Here is a 16,920-nt window from a genome sequence, read left to right on the forward strand (position 1 = left end):
CGAGGCATGATAAGTTGATGAAAGTTGTTGTTCCAGCGGTTCTTGTACCTATGATCTTCAAATACTATCATGAGACCCCATTAGGAGGGCATCTGGGTATCTTTAAAACTCGTGAAAAGATTCGTGAAATGTTCATATGGAAAGGTATGGACGGTGAAATTCGGGAACTTGTAAAAGCTTGTAAATCTTGTTTGATCAGTAAACCCACCATGTCCACTAAAGTAGGCCTTTTGTCTTCTCATCAAGCGTCGCGCCCCATGGAACGCCTGTATATCGATTATGTGGGACCCTTCCCCTAGTCAAAGGGTAATGCCAACAAGTTCATCTTTGTGTGTGTAGATGGTTTTACAAGATTTTCCTGGTTATTTCCGACGAAGCTGGCTACCGCTCAGTCCACCATTACTTGCCTAAATTCTATTTTTGCTTCTTTTGGTCCGTGCCAATACATTGTATCTGATAATGCTAAAGCTTTTACATCAAATCTGTTTCGTAAATTCTGTTTTGACTTGTCCATCTCTCATGTAACTACATCTGCTTATTACCCTCAACCATCTCTGGCTGAACGGGTTAACCGTAATCTCAGGTCCGCACTTATTGCCTATCATCATGAAGATCATTCTAGGTGGGACACGTCCCTGCATTGGTTAGCTTTTGCTTTGAATTCGGCGGTTCATGAATCTCACAAATTTACTCCAGCTTCTTTGATGTTTAAGTTCGTTCCCAACACGCCGCTCTCTAACCTCTGGTCTCTGAATGACATTCTGCCCGAGACAATAGATCCGGACAACATTAAAGATCTTTGGAAGAAGGCTAAAGCTAATCTTAAAGTATCTCATGAAAAGGTTAGGGAAAGGTATGATCGTGGACGGAGACCCACCACCTTGAAGGTAGGTGACCAGGTTATGGTCAAAAATTTTGTTCCCGCGGGCAAGCTTTCCCCCAGATTTCATGGGCCTTGTATCATTCTCGATTTTCTTACGCCGGTTACCTTATTGCTAAGTAATCCAGCCACCGAGAGGATATTTAGAGTTCACCTGTCCCAGGTGAAACCGGTGTAATTTCTGTGTTAACTTGCTTCATATTATTTTGAAAGGATATGAAGGTTATATATTTTTTTTTTTTTTTGAGTTTCACTTTAAGGCATTCTGCCCCTTCTGTAATATTTTGGTTTTAGATGTAAGCCTTGTGTAAAACCTGCCCCGACCCGTTAAACTGCCATCCTGTTCTTGCCACGGCCATTACCACGCTCCCGTCTCCTGCTCCACCTTACACTGTGGCTTCATAATAGTAAATGCCATGGATATCTACACGCCGCTGGCCCCTCAACCTCTCCACAAGCCTGTACCCTCAAAGAAAATGATTGTCCAACACAATTCTGCCGCCTAGCTTTAATGTTTCAGCGCCCCCGCAGCCGCGCAGCGCAGTGCAGCGACTGGGGAGGGGGATGGGCCCCCTCCTCTCCAGCGAGGACGACATGTGCACGGCGAGCCGGAGCTCACCTCCCGGCCAAGGCTGATGTGCGGCGCACGACCTGCTACATGCCCGCAGCCTGTATCTGTTCACCGCGGGCGCGGCGTACTTCAACACCTCTGCTCCCCTCATAGTGCGGGCGAGCGGTATCTCAGGGTACTTGAGGGGTCCGAGCGGCCTCCGTTGGACGCAAGCTGCAACGGCCGGTCTGGCCATCCGACTCAATCTACATCAACTACATGGACAGTCACCATAAGCAATAACTATATTTGGGAATTCAACAACTATATTTGGTGGACATTGCCAAATTTTTCATCACCTTCAAGTATTAAAAGTTAATCTTCAGAAATTCAAATTCTACAAACATAAAGACTTTCATTCACCTGCAACAACAACATTTTGAAACTGAATTAAGAAATCTTATAAATGCTTCCGCAATTAATCTTAATATCAACATCAAAACTTGGACCTTATTTTGGAAACAAAGCTTATGTTCTTCTGTGTTACCCCTTGGAGGAACCTTTGGGGGGGGAGGTCTGTACCGGGCGGTACACCTCTACACCGTTTATTTAAAAGTTGCGCCAGTTGAAACTCCTCTTCTGGAGGAAGGTTGAACTTTATCTATTCTATTAATTCTCTACTTTCTCAGAAGATGTCACCACGTGGAAAATTTTGAGTTTTTGAACTGTGTCACTTTTGATGTGTTTTTGTTTCGCTTGAAGTAAGAAGTGTGAACTTTCTCTTCTAGAGGACACTACTGAAGATCAACAATAGTGCGACCTAGTGCGGAGTCAAAGAACTATTTTGTTGGAGAAATTTTTATTTCAAGAGTTTGTTCTTTGTTAAATTTCCTTCTGTCATTGTTTAAGTTGGCTGTATACCCCTCTTTTTCCCCTTAGTTTGGATCTAGCCAATCCCGATTTTCTTTAATTAATTTTCCACCAATAATGTGTTTCTTTTTCCTCTATGTAGGGGTTTCTTTTCCCGAACCAATAAAGATTTTGTGGGAGGGCGTTTTATTTCCCCTAACGCCTAGAATCTTCCGCGAGAGGATATAAACTGCTGATTTTGGGGTCTCCGGGCCACTTCTGTTCCATCTTTCAGTGTATTAAGTACATAGCAGGAGGCGGGAAGCGCCTCTTTCTTCTTCAGCCGTTCAACACCAGGTAATGGCCTATTAATAACTTCTTTTCTTGCTAGGTCGGCAGTTTAACACTCGCGGCGGGTTCGAAGCATTTCCATCATGTAACCTTTTCCTAAAATGTAATTACTCTTTTCATCTTTTTCTTGTAAGGCTACATATTGGGATAGAGAGTGCTAACCCTCTCGAGCTCCCACTCACATTTGTTTTGAGGTGAACTTATTTTCTCAAACTATTCTTCGTTTATGTAATGTAAAGTGTTCTTCTCTAAGTCACCTCTGTAGTATGGGATTAGCCCTTGCGTTAGCGGCCCAGAGCCAGATTAGGTTTTAAAAAACAAAGTGTATTAGGAGTGCAAGATCGCCTCCTCTCAAATTGTTATTTTAGAGGTCATGTAATCAACCTTCTTTTCATGTAATAGACCTCTGTAGGTTGGGTATTTTACCCCTGTGAATACGTCCTTAGAGGACAGCTTGAAGGTAGAGTTTGGTGTGGCCTTTGAGAGGCTTAAATTTTAAGAGCGGATCGCTCTTTTGAAAATGGAGTGTCATATGCCTCGTGGAGGCTTTTCTGTGTAATTCGGAGCCAGGGGCTCCTAGGGATGAATGGGGTTTTCTGCCCCTCTGTTAAAACTTGTGTTTGTGGTAAAACTGAGCTGATCGCTGAAGTCAGGGCGTGAAGCCCAAAACCTGTAAATATTGTATCTCCCCTTGTTTTGCTACATTGTACCTGCCATGTCTGTTATTGCTTTATTTTTGAAAAGAAAATATAACCTAGTTAAATTTTAAATTAATTTTACATTAACTTTGATTCCGTAGTTTGAAACCCATTCACGCCCGCACCTTCTTACGCCTCTACCTACCGCTAAAACACGGTAACAAGTGGTAGCAGAGCGTGGTTGAATGGGTCTCAATTTAGCCCCTTTTGACGGCTAAACATTGCTTTGATTCGAACTCTAACAATTGTCTCAGTTGCTGGAATTTTTTGAGTTTTTCAAAATTGTTCTGTCATCATGCCCGGCCCTCGCGATGTTCTCCTCCTTAACTATTTGCGCAAAGAGGAGTTGATATACGAGTTAACTATCAGAAATGTGCAATCTGGAGGCACGGTTGCAATCGACACCAACAAGCTTAGAGAGTCCCTTGATTTGCCCATTTCCATCCCCAATTTGGGAGAGAAAGAAATTGATGACTCTCTTTCCACGATCGTCGAGAATATTACTGGGCTAGCATCTGTAGTCAGCTTTTTTGATGAAAACGATCCGTCTCCTAATCAAATTAAGCGTGTGCAAGGCAGGCTGTATCACTTTGCAAATAGAGTTAATGATCTGTTGTCTCTAAAGGTGAATGACGTTCAGAGGAAGGACGCTAATACGCTCCTTGAAACTATTTCTGAATTGTCTAATAAGGTCACTCAATTGCTAACCGGCGAAGTTCCTCCCAAAACTGATCAACCCGCCACGGTGAATGTAGGTAACGAGGAAGAGCCTCCTCAGGGAGAAGTCAATAGGATAACCGTTGCTGCTCAAACTATCTCTGCCCCATCGAACAACGAATCTGAACGCCTTGCGTCATTGGGTAACATCCGCTCTGAATTAACTTCTTTGCCATTGAAACCTTTAACGACTATGTCACCTGGGTTCAGTAGCTTGCCTCATCCATTGGCAATGTTGCTTAGAGGTATCTCTAAGTTTTCCGTCAACACCACCAGTGATGTAATTTCATTTTTAAGATTTCTAGTGGAATTTCAGGATCATGCCCTTGTGTTTTCTATTTCGCCATGTCAAATTTTGCAAATTATCAATCCGTATGCTATTGGTATTCTCTCTGATAAAATCGTAAGAGCCATTGCCGAGCAATCATCTATTGAGGATTTCCATGCCCATTTGCTAGCTAACTTCATCCCGGCTAGGGCCAGGTCCTCCCTGATTCAGAAGTACTATTACCGTGTACAGCGCTTGGATGAAAACTTGGCTGATTTCATTCAAGATATCAAATTCTACACTAGGGTGTTTGCTCTGCACTTTCCTGAAGATCAGATTGTGCAGGCTATTGTAGAAGGTATTTCGCCATCCTACAGGTCATATTTGTGTTTCGCGGCGTGTCCGCAAACCTTCTCTGAACTTGAAGCATTGGCCGTCTCAGCGGAAGGAGTTAGATACGCCGATTCTTTGCGTGTCGCGAAAGAACCTCCGCCTTCCTTTAGTAACACTCGGCCTCCACCTCGCCGACCAGTCAATCCCCGTAAATGTTATGCTTGCGGGTCGCCTGAACATCTGCGGAATAAGTGTCCTCTGATCAAGTCAAGTGGGACAAGGAATGGAGTAGGGTCATCACAAGGCTGTTTTAAGTGTGGGGCCTTCTCACATATCGCCAAGAATTGCCCAAACTCAAATAGCACCCCCTCCTGCTCAACTTCTGGTGCAAATTCCAGCTATTCCAATAATAAAAAGTGACTAGTGGCGTCGGCTGAGCCGACTAATCCATCTTCCCGAGACTTAGCCCCTAGTAAACAGGTTGTAAATGCAGAGAACGACCAGCCTTCAAATTTATCTTTTGAATGCCCTAAAGAGTGTCTTAGGATCGCGGCGGATACCCCCGCACCTGTTCCGTTTCTTAAGATTGAGTTAAATAATGAGCCTATAACAGCTCTCTTAGATTCAGGCAGTGTTTGTTCCATTATTTCGGCTGATTGGTATTCTAAATTGAAATCTGTTTGTAAACTCCCTGACTATGACTCATCTCCTGTTCAATATGTTTCGGCTAATTCATCTCCATTAGAAATTCTAGGTTCCTTACATGTCAAAATTCGGGTTTTTAAATTTACATGGAAGATCAAATTGTTTGTGGCCAAGCGTTTGTCTTGCCCCATCATATTGGGAGCGGACTTCATTTCTCATACTGGTCTTGTGCTCGATCTCCAGAGTAGGTCGTGCACATTCAAATTTGCGTCCAATTGTAGAATTCCCTTGTTAAAGTGTAATTCTGTATCATGTTCATCTATTTCGCCTACCCAGGATGAGATGTTGTTAGACCTTAGACATCTACCTGAGGAGCAGGCTGATAGTATTCGGAAACTGTGTCAGTCGTTTCCCGAGGTGTTCTCTGATACTCTATCTCCACCTAAAATGAAGGCTCTGAAAGAAATCATCGATCAGATGTTGAAGGATGGTATTATTAGGCCCTCTAAGTCAGCGTATTCATCGCCTATTTTTCTAGTCCCGAAACCCCAAGGAGGCTTCAGGCCTGTCATTGATTACAGGGCTCTCAATCGGAAGGTGGTGTTGCAATCTGTGCCCCTTCCTGACCTTCATTCTTGTTTTTCATGGTTTCGTAAGGCCAAGTTCTTCACTATCTTGGACTTGAATCAGGCCTATAATCAAATTCCCCTTGCCGAAGAGTCTAAACATCTTACAGCGTTTGCCACGGACTGGAATTTATATGAATACAACCGCGTGCCTTTCGGGCTCCCCACGGGGGCAGCTGTGCTCACTAGGCTACTAGATAGGGTCTTTTCCGACATCAAATTTGAGTACTTATATCACTACTTGGATGATGTCGTCGTATTTTCCGAAACCTTTGAAGAACATCTAGATCATTTGCGAGAAGTTCTCAATCGCCTTCGTAAGGCTGGGTTAACTGTTAAGTTGTCCAAGGTTGCCTTTGCTAAGCCCTCTATGTCATTCCTAGGGCATATTGTGTCACCTGATGGTGTAGCAGTCGATCATTCTAGAACACAGGCCATCCGTGATTTTAAACCTCCCAAGGACATTAAAGGTATCGCCAGGTTCATTGGCATGGTGAATTTCTTCAGGAAGTTCATTCCTAATTTTGCTAATAGAGCGGCGCCCTTAAACCTTCTTCGTAGGAAAGGCATCAAATTCGAGTGGGGACCTTCTCAACAAGCCGCTTTTGAAGATCTGAAATTAGCTCTCTGTAATGCCCCTGTACTTGCTATGCCTGATTTCTCGAAGAAATTCATCGTCCAAACCGACGCATCGTCGTCAGCAGTAGCTGCAGTTCTTCTTCAAGAGACTGAACTAGGGAGGCGACCCATCGCCTATGCGTCTAGGACATTGTCAGCTCAAGAAGCAAAGTACTCCATATATGAGCTTGAAGGTTTGGCAGTCTTATTCGCCTTAGAAAAGTTCCGTCTCTATCTGGAACACGTCAAATTCGATCTGGAGACAGATAATCAAGCCTTAAGCTGGGTCTTAGGTAGGCCGCGTCGTACAGGTCGTATAGCCCGTTGGGCCATCCGTATTTCTGCCTTCCAATTCGATGTACGACATATCAGAGGTACTGAAAATGTTGTTGCTGATGGACTCAGCCGTATGTTTTCTAACGACGTCGAGACCCATGAACCTGTCGACAGTTCATCACCTTCCGAGTCCATACTATCTGAGGTTAATGCCATCCTAACAGATGCTCCCATGCTTTTTAGGGATATTGAGAAATACCAACGTGAAGATCCGACGCTGGCTCCGATAATGGAAACCCTTTCTTCTGGGGAACATGCTGTCCCTTATGTTCTGAGGAATGGTGTTCTATGTTGCCCTTCGAGGCATGATAAGTTGATGAAAGTTGTTGTTCCAGCGGTTCTTGTACCTATGATCTTCAAATACTATCATGAGACCCCATTAGGAGGGCATCTGGGTATCTTTAAAACTCGTGAAAAGATTCGTGAAATGTTCATATGGAAAGGTATGGACGGTGAAATTCGGGAACTTGTAAAAGCTTGTAAATCTTGTTTGATCAGTAAACCCACCATGTCCACTAAAGTAGGCCTTTTGTCTTCTCATCAAGCGTCGCGCCCCATGGAACGCCTGTATATCGATTATGTGGGACCCTTCCCCTAGTCAAAGGGTAATGCCAACAAGTTCATCTTTGTGTGTGTAGATGGTTTTACAAGATTTTCCTGGTTATTTCCGACGAAGCTGGCTACCGCTCAGTCCACCATTACTTGCCTAAATTCTATTTTTGCTTCTTTTGGTCCGTGCCAATACATTGTATCTGATAATGCTAAAGCTTTTACATCAAATCTGTTTCGTAAATTCTGTTTTGACTTGTCCATCTCTCATGTAACTACATCTGCTTATTACCCTCAACCATCTCTGGCTGAACGGGTTAACCGTAATCTCAGGTCCGCACTTATTGCCTATCATCATGAAGATCATTCTAGGTGGGACACGTCCCTGCATTGGTTAGCTTTTGCTTTGAATTCGGCGGTTCATGAATCTCACAAATTTACTCCAGCTTCTTTGATGTTTAAGTTCGTTCCCAACACGCCGCTCTCTAACCTCTGGTCTCTGAATGACATTCTGCCCGAGACAATAGATCCGGACAACATTAAAGATCTTTGGAAGAAGGCTAAAGCTAATCTTAAAGTATCTCATGAAAAGGTTAGGGAAAGGTATGATCGTGGACGGAGACCCACCACCTTGAAGGTAGGTGACCAGGTTATGGTCAAAAATTTTGTTCCCGCGGGCAAGCTTTCCCCCAGATTTCATGGGCCTTGTATCATTCTCGATTTTCTTACGCCGGTTACCTTATTGCTAAGTAATCCAGCCACCGAGAGGATATTTAGAGTTCACCTGTCCCAGGTGAAACCGGTGTAATTTCTGTGTTAACTTGCTTCATATTATTTTGAAAGGATATGAAGGTTATATATTTTTTTTTTTTTTTTGAGTTTCACTTTAAGGCATTCTGCCCCTTCTGTAATATTTTGGTTTTAGATGTAAGCCTTGTGTAAAACCTGCCCCGACCCGTTAAACTGCCATCCTGTTCTTGCCACGGCCATTACCACGCTCCCGTCTCCTGCTCCACCTTACACTGTGGCTTCATAATAGTAAATGCCATGGATATCTACACGCCGCTGGCCCCTCAACCTCTCCACAAGCCTGTACCCTCAAAGAAAATGATTGTCCAACACAATTCTGCCGCCTAGCTTTAATGTTTCAGCGCCCCCGCAGCCGCGCAGCGCAGTGCAGCGACTGGGGAGGGGGATGGGCCCCCTCCTCTCCAGCGAGGACGACATGTGCACGGCGAGCCGGAGCTCACCTCCCGGCCAAGGCTGATGTGCGGCGCACGACCTGCTACATGCCCGCAGCCTGTATCTGTTCACCGCGGGCGCGGCGTACTTCAACACCTCTGCTCCCCTCATAGTGCGGGCGAGCGGTATCTCAGGGTACTTGAGGGGTCCGAGCGGCCTCCGTTGGACGCAAGCTGCAACGGCCGGTCTGGCCATCCGACTCAATCTACATCAACTACATGGACAGTCACCATAAGCAATAACTATATTTGGGAATTCAACAACTATATTTGGTGGACATTGCCAAATTTTTCATCACCTTCAAGTATTAAAAGTTAATCTTCAGAAATTCAAATTCTACAAACATAAAGACTTTCATTCACCTGCAACAACAACATTTTGAAACTGAATTAAGAAATCTTATAAATGCTTCCGCAATTAATCTTAATATCAACATCAAAACTTGGACCTTATTTTGGAAACAAAGCTTATGTTCTTCTGTGTTACCCCTTGGAGGAACCTTTGGGGGGGGAGGTCTGTACCGGGCGGTACACCTCTACACCGTTTATTTAAAAGTTGCGCCAGTTGAAACTCCTCTTCTGGAGGAAGGTTGAACTTTATCTATTCTATTAATTCTCTACTTTCTCAGAAGATGTCACCACGTGGAAAATTTTGAGTTTTTGAACTGTGTCACTTTTGATGTGTTTTTGTTTCGCTTGAAGTAAGAAGTGTGAACTTTCTCTTCTAGAGGACACTACTGAAGATCAACAATAGTGCGACCTAGTGCGGAGTCAAAGAACTATTTTGTTGGAGAAATTTTTATTTCAAGAGTTTGTTCTTTGTTAAATTTCCTTCTGTCATTGTTTAAGTTGGCTGTATACCCCTCTTTTTCCCCTTAGTTTGGATCTAGCCAATCCCGATTTTCTTTAATTAATTTTCCACCAATAATGTGTTTCTTTTTCCTCTATGTAGGGGTTTCTTTTCCCGAACCAATAAAGATTTTGTGGGAGGGCGTTTTATTTCCCCTAACGCCTAGAATCTTCCGCGAGAGGATATAAACTGCTGATTTTGGGGTCTCCGGGCCACTTCTGTTCCATCTTTCAGTGTATTAAGTACATAGCAGGAGGCGGGAAGCGCCTCTTTCTTCTTCAGCCGTTCAACACCAGGTAATGGCCTATTAATAACTTCTTTTCTTGCTAGGTCGGCAGTTTAACACTCGCGGCGGGTTCGAAGCATTTCCATCATGTAACCTTTTCCTAAAATGTAATTACTCTTTTCATCTTTTTCTTGTAAGGCTACATATTGGGATAGAGAGTGCTAACCCTCTCGAGCTCCCACTCACATTTGTTTTGAGGTGAACTTATTTTCTCAAACTATTCTTCGTTTATGTAATGTAAAGTGTTCTTCTCTAAGTCACCTCTGTAGTATGGGATTAGCCCTTGCGTTAGCGGCCCAGAGCCAGATTAGGTTTTAAAAAACAAAGTGTATTAGGAGTGCAAGATCGCCTCCTCTCAAATTGTTATTTTAGAGGTCATGTAATCAACCTTCTTTTCATGTAATAGACCTCTGTAGGTTGGGTATTTTACCCCTGTGAATACGTCCTTAGAGGACAGCTTGAAGGTAGAGTTTGGTGTGGCCTTTGAGAGGCTTAAATTTTAAGAGCGGATCGCTCTTTTGAAAATGGAGTGTCATATGCCTCGTGGAGGCTTTTCTGTGTAATTCGGAGCCAGGGGCTCCTAGGGATGAATGGGGTTTTCTGCCCCTCTGTTAAAACTTGTGTTTGTGGTAAAACTGAGCTGATCGCTGAAGTCAGGGCGTGAAGCCCAAAACCTGTAAATATTGTATCTCCCCTTGTTTTGCTACATTGTACCTGCCATGTCTGTTATTGCTTTATTTTTGAAAAGAAAATATAACCTAGTTAAATTTTAAATTAATTTTACATTAACTTTGATTCCGTAGTTTGAAACCCATTCACGCCCGCACCTTCTTACGCCTCTACCTACCGCTAAAACACGGTAACAGGAAGAATTGAGAGAAAGAAGAAGAGCTGCTCGACTAAGTGGTTTGTTCCGAGCTGTCAGCGGAGAGATGGCGTGGAATGACGTTAGTAGACGAATAAATTTGAATGGCGTTTATAAAAGTAGGAAAGATCACAATATGAAGATAAATTTGGAATTCAAGAGGACAAACTGGGGCAAGTATTCATTTATAGGAAGGGGAGTTAGGGATTGGAATAACTTACCAAGGGAGATGTTCAATAAATTTCCAATTTCTTTGCAATCATTTAGGAAAAGGCTAGGAAAGCAACAGATAGGGAATCTGCCACCTGGGCGACTGCCCTAAATGCAGATCAGTATTGATTGATTGATTGAAGGAAGTTGGATGAAAATCAGTATGGTTTCAGACCGCAGAGAGGCTGTCAGGTTCAGATGTTCAGTATGCGCAAGGTAATTGAAAAATGTTACGAGAGGAATGGACAGTTGAGTTCATGTTTCGTAGATCTAGAGAAAGCATATGACAGGGTACCGAGGGAAACAATGTTCGCCATACTGGGGGACTACGGGATTAAGGGTAGATTTTTAAAAGCAGTCAAAGGCATTTATGTTGACAATTGGACTGCAGTGAGAATTGATGGTAGAATGAGTTCTTGGATGAGAGTTCTCACAGGGGTTAGGCAAGGCTGTAATCTTTCACCTTTGCTGTTCGTAGTTTACATCATCTGCTGAAAGGTATAAAGTGGCAGGGAGGGATTCAGTTAGGTGGAAATGTAGTAAGCAGTTTGGCCTATGCTAACGACTTGCTTTTCATGGCTGATTGTGCAGAAAGCCTACAGTGTAATATCTTGGAACTTGAAAATAGGTGCAATTGGTATGGTGTGAAAATTAGCCTTTCGAAGACTAAATTGATGTCAGTAGGTAAGAAATTCAACAGAACGGAATGTCAGATTGGTGATACTAAGCTGGAACAAGTAGATAATTTCAAGTATTTCGGATGTGTGTTCTCCCAGGATGGTAATATAGTAAGTGAGATTGAATCAAGGTGCAGTGAGCCTGCAGTTGCGATCAACAGTGTTCTGTAAGAAGGAAGTCAGCTCCCAGACGAAACTATCTTTACATAGGTCTGTTTTCTGACCAACTTTGGTTTACGGCTGCGAAAGCTGGGTGGACTCAGGATATCTTATTCACAAGTTATAAGTAACAGACATGGAAGTAGTGAGAATGATTGCTGGTACAAACAGGCGGGAACAATGGCAGGAGGGTACTAAGGAACGAGGAGATAAAGGCTCATTTAGGAATGAACTCGATGGATGAAGCTGTACGCATAAACCGGCTTTGGTGGTGGTTTCATGTGAGGCGAATGGAGGAGGATAGGTTACCTAGGAAAATAATGGACTCTGTTATGGAGTGTGAGAGAAGTAGAGGAAGACGAAGACGACGATGGTTAGACTCGGTTTCTAACGATATAAAAATAAGAGGTATATAACTAAATGAGGCCACAGCATAGTTGCAAATCGAGGATTGTGGCGACGTTTAGTAAATTCACAAAGGCTTGCAGACTGAACGATGAAAGGCATAACGGTCTATAATGACGATGTATATATGTATGTAGATGATTTTCACATGCAAAAATGGAATTTGGATGGAAAAGAAACGACGGGAATATTATCAAATGGTATAAAAAATGGGCGCGATTAGGGATATGCTATTAAAATTCTACGCACACCTATAAAAAATGGATAACAGCAGGTAGACCGAGAAGCTTCTAAACCTATCACTTGTCCTCAGAATTCACAGCAACTGGTTAATAAAAACATGTGAAGGTCTACAAGAAATTGGTATTAACGGTAAAAAGCCATTCAACATAGAACATGGTTTAAAAGCCTAGTAACCAAATATAAATTTACTGAGAAACCTAAAAGAAAATGCGCAGGACGGACAGAAGCACGCAAAAATAAGCTCAGTCAAGAAATGAAGAGATGTTTGGTAGAAAAAAGAAACATTGTGCTGAATAAATTAAACGCTCTCCTAAGCTGGGCTTAACGAATCTAGAAATAATTAAACCAGGAAGAGAACTTTATTCACTAAGTTAATTTTTCTGATGTATACAACTCCATCTTTAACGGTAAAGTCATATGCACCAGAGTGACGATTGCACCTTCTATAAAATTTATCACCTGCATTCTTCAAAGGTTACGGCTGCACAATGGAGCGCTTGATCCTCGCGTTCAATGCTGCTCAACGTAACCTGTGGCGGTCTAAGCGGATCGCAGCTCAGTTGACAGCTATTGCGGCTTCTCACAAAGCTGTTAGCACAGTGGATTAGCATTAGACCACCACTACATATCTAGCCACCTTTTTTTAAAGTTCAGTTTCTTTGAAAATGTTGTTAAGTCTTCGAGATATCCGTTTTGAAAGCTGTGTGGTAGTGACGGTATTATATCTTTGAAAGTAAAGTAAACCGCCGCACTTTGTGGCCAAGGAAATATTTACAGAACAATAGAAATATATATGCAACTTTCTTGGTAATTCTAAAGACAAACTTCGATTACTTCATGAGAGAGATATATAGCATTTTGAATTCCAAATCCCGACCGGCTTGGCCTGTACCATACTTCTTCTTCATCAGCTCTCCACCAGATTTAATATCCATGGCCCCATCTTGTCATTGATAACAAGTTTCCTCTCCGGCAGAAAACAAAGAGTGGTACTCCCTGAATCTGCCTCATCATGGTTACCTGTGTTATCAGGTGTATCTCAGGGCAGTATTCTGGGACCCCTACTCTTTGTTCTCTATATCGATGACATAATTCATTGCACCCAAAATAGTCAGTGTTCCCTCCTCTTGTACGCTAACGATCTAAAAATCCTAAGAGAAGTGTCTACGCCTGATGACTGTGATGAATTACAGACTGTTCTGAATTCGTGTGGTGACTGGTTTAAGAAAGGGAATATTTCTCCCAATGTTAAGAAGTGCAATACAATCTCCTTTTCATTACTAAAGCAAAGAATGAACACTGCATATACCATCCAGGGGAATACATTGCAATCGGCTTCTCAGGTAAGAGACCTAGGTGTTATAATAGACTGTAAACTAACCTTCTCTGCTCACATTCACTCCATAAAATCCCGTGCTATGCGTACTCTAGGCATTATTTACAGGTTTACTGAAATTAATGATATTAACGCCTTAAAATTATACTTTGTCTCGTATGTTCTCCCCATTATTGACTTTTGTTCCCCTATTTGGTCCTCATCTGCTATCACAAACATATCTCAACTAAATAGTATTTTTAACTTTTTCACTTTCATTGTTAAGACTCGCAATCCTGTTTTTAAGAACAAAACTAAATCTGAAATTATGAACTCTCTGGGTATACTTGACCTGAGAAGCCGTTTACAGTTCTCTGATCTATGTTACCTTCACAAAATAATCAATGGCTACACCAAATGTAATACTCTTCCGGCGTACTTCCCTATACACGTTCCTCCCCGCCCTACAGGCAACCGGCGCACCCATCATGTGTCCCATCCGCGCCTAACTTTACAACAACGCTCTATCTTCCACCGTCTCCCTACTCTTGGTAACTCACTACCCGATATTGACATATTCACACCTTTCGCATCCTTCAAACAAAAAATTAGAAGATTCCTCTAAGTCCTCCCCATGTTTTCACATTCTTCCGTCCCTCCAACCCTCGACCTTTCTTCTTCCTAATTTTAGTAACCGACACTTGCCAGTTACCGTTGTCATTGTTGTTACATTGTTACTGTTAAAATTGTTAATTGATTGTTGTTACTTAATATTGTTATTTATACCTTTGTTATCTTTCATACGTATTTAAAATTATTATTAGTGTAAAATGGCCCTCCATAGGCTGTATCTAATAATTAAATAAATAAATCTGTAGCTGTAAGCTTTTATTGAGAAGATATTGGGTTTAAAATTCATTGTCGGCAGTCCTGAACTTGGTTTTCCATGGTTTTTCCATTTTCAAACCTAGCAAATGCTCATTGAGGCCACGGTTGCATTTCCTAAGTTTATCCACAATCTTTTATTTTCAGACCTCACGTTTAAATCGCCCTTTAATACCACCCTGTCGTCGCTGTTGACCCAGCCTACGATATCTCTCAGTGCTTCAGAGAAAACTAGTTGATACCCGGCGTGCACTACTACGCCTCAATAAATAAAAGATGTTTTTAATTCTATTCGGCTCGTTACGACCCCTGAGGATCACGAGTGACTTGTTCGGCAGGTCTTCTTTCTTCCCAATACCTCTTCATTCCCTCACTCCTCTTTCTCTCTGCTTCCGTGATTTAAATCTGGATCCTGGTGTCTGTCCGTCTGTGACCTTCCATGACCTTTCTGTATTTGGACCTATCCTGTACTGTCATCAGTGGATATTTTACCTTTATGCCAATAGTCTCCCAATCGTCTCTGACTTCCTTCATCCACTTATTTCCAGTTAAGCAGGTTGCATTCCATATCTTCTTCGTCAGCCTACTGTCATCCATCCTCATGAGATGTCCAACAAACCCTAACCTTCTCTTTCTTATCACACTCGAGATTGGTTCTATACTCGCATATAGTTCGTGCCTTGATCTGTGTACCCAAATTTCACCTTGCTTTTTGGTGCCCCATATATGTCTCAAGATTCTTCTTTCCTCCTTCTCCAATTATATGCAAGCTCTCTTGCGCAATGTCAGCGTCTCAGTTGCATATAATGCAGCATTCCTGATGGTTATCACGTAGTGTCGCAGTCTGGCGTTCCTCGGGAGGTTCTTATTTCCATATGTAGTCATGGCTGCGTATCGAAGTTTCAGCAGCAGTTGAGCTCTGTCTGTGGTACTTTTGTTGCTTTGTACTTTACCCGTGATGTTCTCACCTAGGTACCGGAAGCTGTCGACTCTCTCTACCACTTGGCCTTTTACATTCCAATCGGTCTTCGTATTCAGTACCTTCGTCTTGTTGTAGGCTATTTTTAGACCAACCTTTGCTGCAGATTTGCTAGTGCCAACTTCGCGTCTTCTTCCTTCTCATGTAACAACACCATATTATCTGCGAAGGCAAGGCAATCCACTATGACATTGTTTTTGATCTTATATCCAATCTGTACACCTTCAATTCCCATGGTTCTATTCAACTGCCTCCACTGCTTCACCACTTCATCCAAACCTAGGCTAAATAATATTGGCGACAGCCCATCCCCTTGTCGGACTCCTGTCTGTTCAAAGCTGTCTGACACCATACTCCGATATCTTACTCTAGCAGTTGTAGCCTTCAATGTTTCCCCCACCAATGCATGTGTCGTTTTTAATTCTACTTTATTCAGTTTTCTTATTAACATTTTCTTCGTTATTTTTGTTGTTTTGTTATTTATATTTTTTATTACATTTACTAGTAATTTCACTTACAAAACCAAAAAATTACTTTAAATATGATCTATTTTTAGATTTCTATGTCTATTAATTTGATCAAACTATTTCTATATGCTTACATAAATGGCGATTTATTTGCATCATCCATAATGTTCATTGCAACGCGAGTGGATACATGACATTCTTTGTTTTTCCATCAGGTGCGAAAATGAACAGATTCCTCGTCAATGAGTTGCCTAGTTACATGAACCTCCTACCAAGAAACGTACTTCCTAAAACATGGTGGCGTGTTCCCATCCTCCTAGCTGAGAAAATACTAATTTCTTCTAGTTTCTCCACCATCTTCCTTGCGACCGACTCTCTCTTTACTTCAAGTTACAAATGGTGATTCATTATCGTACGTCACAATAGGACACTGCCATTTTTGTCTTTGGTGACTCTTCTCCTTGCTCTAAGATGAGCGAATGAGGGAATGCACGTTTCCAATAACGATGCCAGAAGCGTGCGATACGTTTACATCATGTCTTGTGACAAGATGTGTCTTTATTTCAAAGCTACTACTTCGTTGGAAGGCTGTTATGCCCATCTCACCTTTCTGACTTATCACCGGCCAGATGACTCAACGCCAAATGCACTGTATTGTTAAATGAGACATATTAAACATTATCCTACCTCCGAGGATACCATCGATGCTGTAGTCTTTCTTACTATCCATGTCATCTCGACGTCCTCCACGTAACAGTCGACTGATGGACGAGACACTAGGCGCCGTCGTTCCGTCACACAAACCCTCCTGGAAAATAAGAAATGCGGAATTAATCGTCAGAAGAAAACATCAAACGCTGCAGGTTTCCTTTCTTCAGGTTGCCTTTCAGTCTGTTCTTCACTACCTCCTATGCACAG

General features: G+C 42.3%; 1 protein-coding gene across 1 annotated transcript in view; it reads right to left on the reverse strand.

Moving 5' to 3' along the window:
• Positions 1-16,920, reverse strand: part of LOC136864461 (protein gooseberry-neuro-like) — a 328,753-nt gene that overhangs the window by 132,776 nt on the left and 179,057 nt on the right. The window contains exon 3 of the mRNA XM_068226801.1: positions 16,690-16,810. Within this exon, the coding sequence (XP_068082902.1) occupies positions 16,690-16,810 (121 nt within the window). The remainder of the gene's footprint in view (positions 1-16,689; positions 16,811-16,920) is intronic.

Source organism: Anabrus simplex, chromosome 1 (genome assembly GCF_040414725.1).
Source record: "Anabrus simplex isolate iqAnaSimp1 chromosome 1, ASM4041472v1, whole genome shotgun sequence".
Taxonomy (NCBI): Eukaryota; Metazoa; Arthropoda; class Insecta; order Orthoptera; family Tettigoniidae; genus Anabrus; species Anabrus simplex.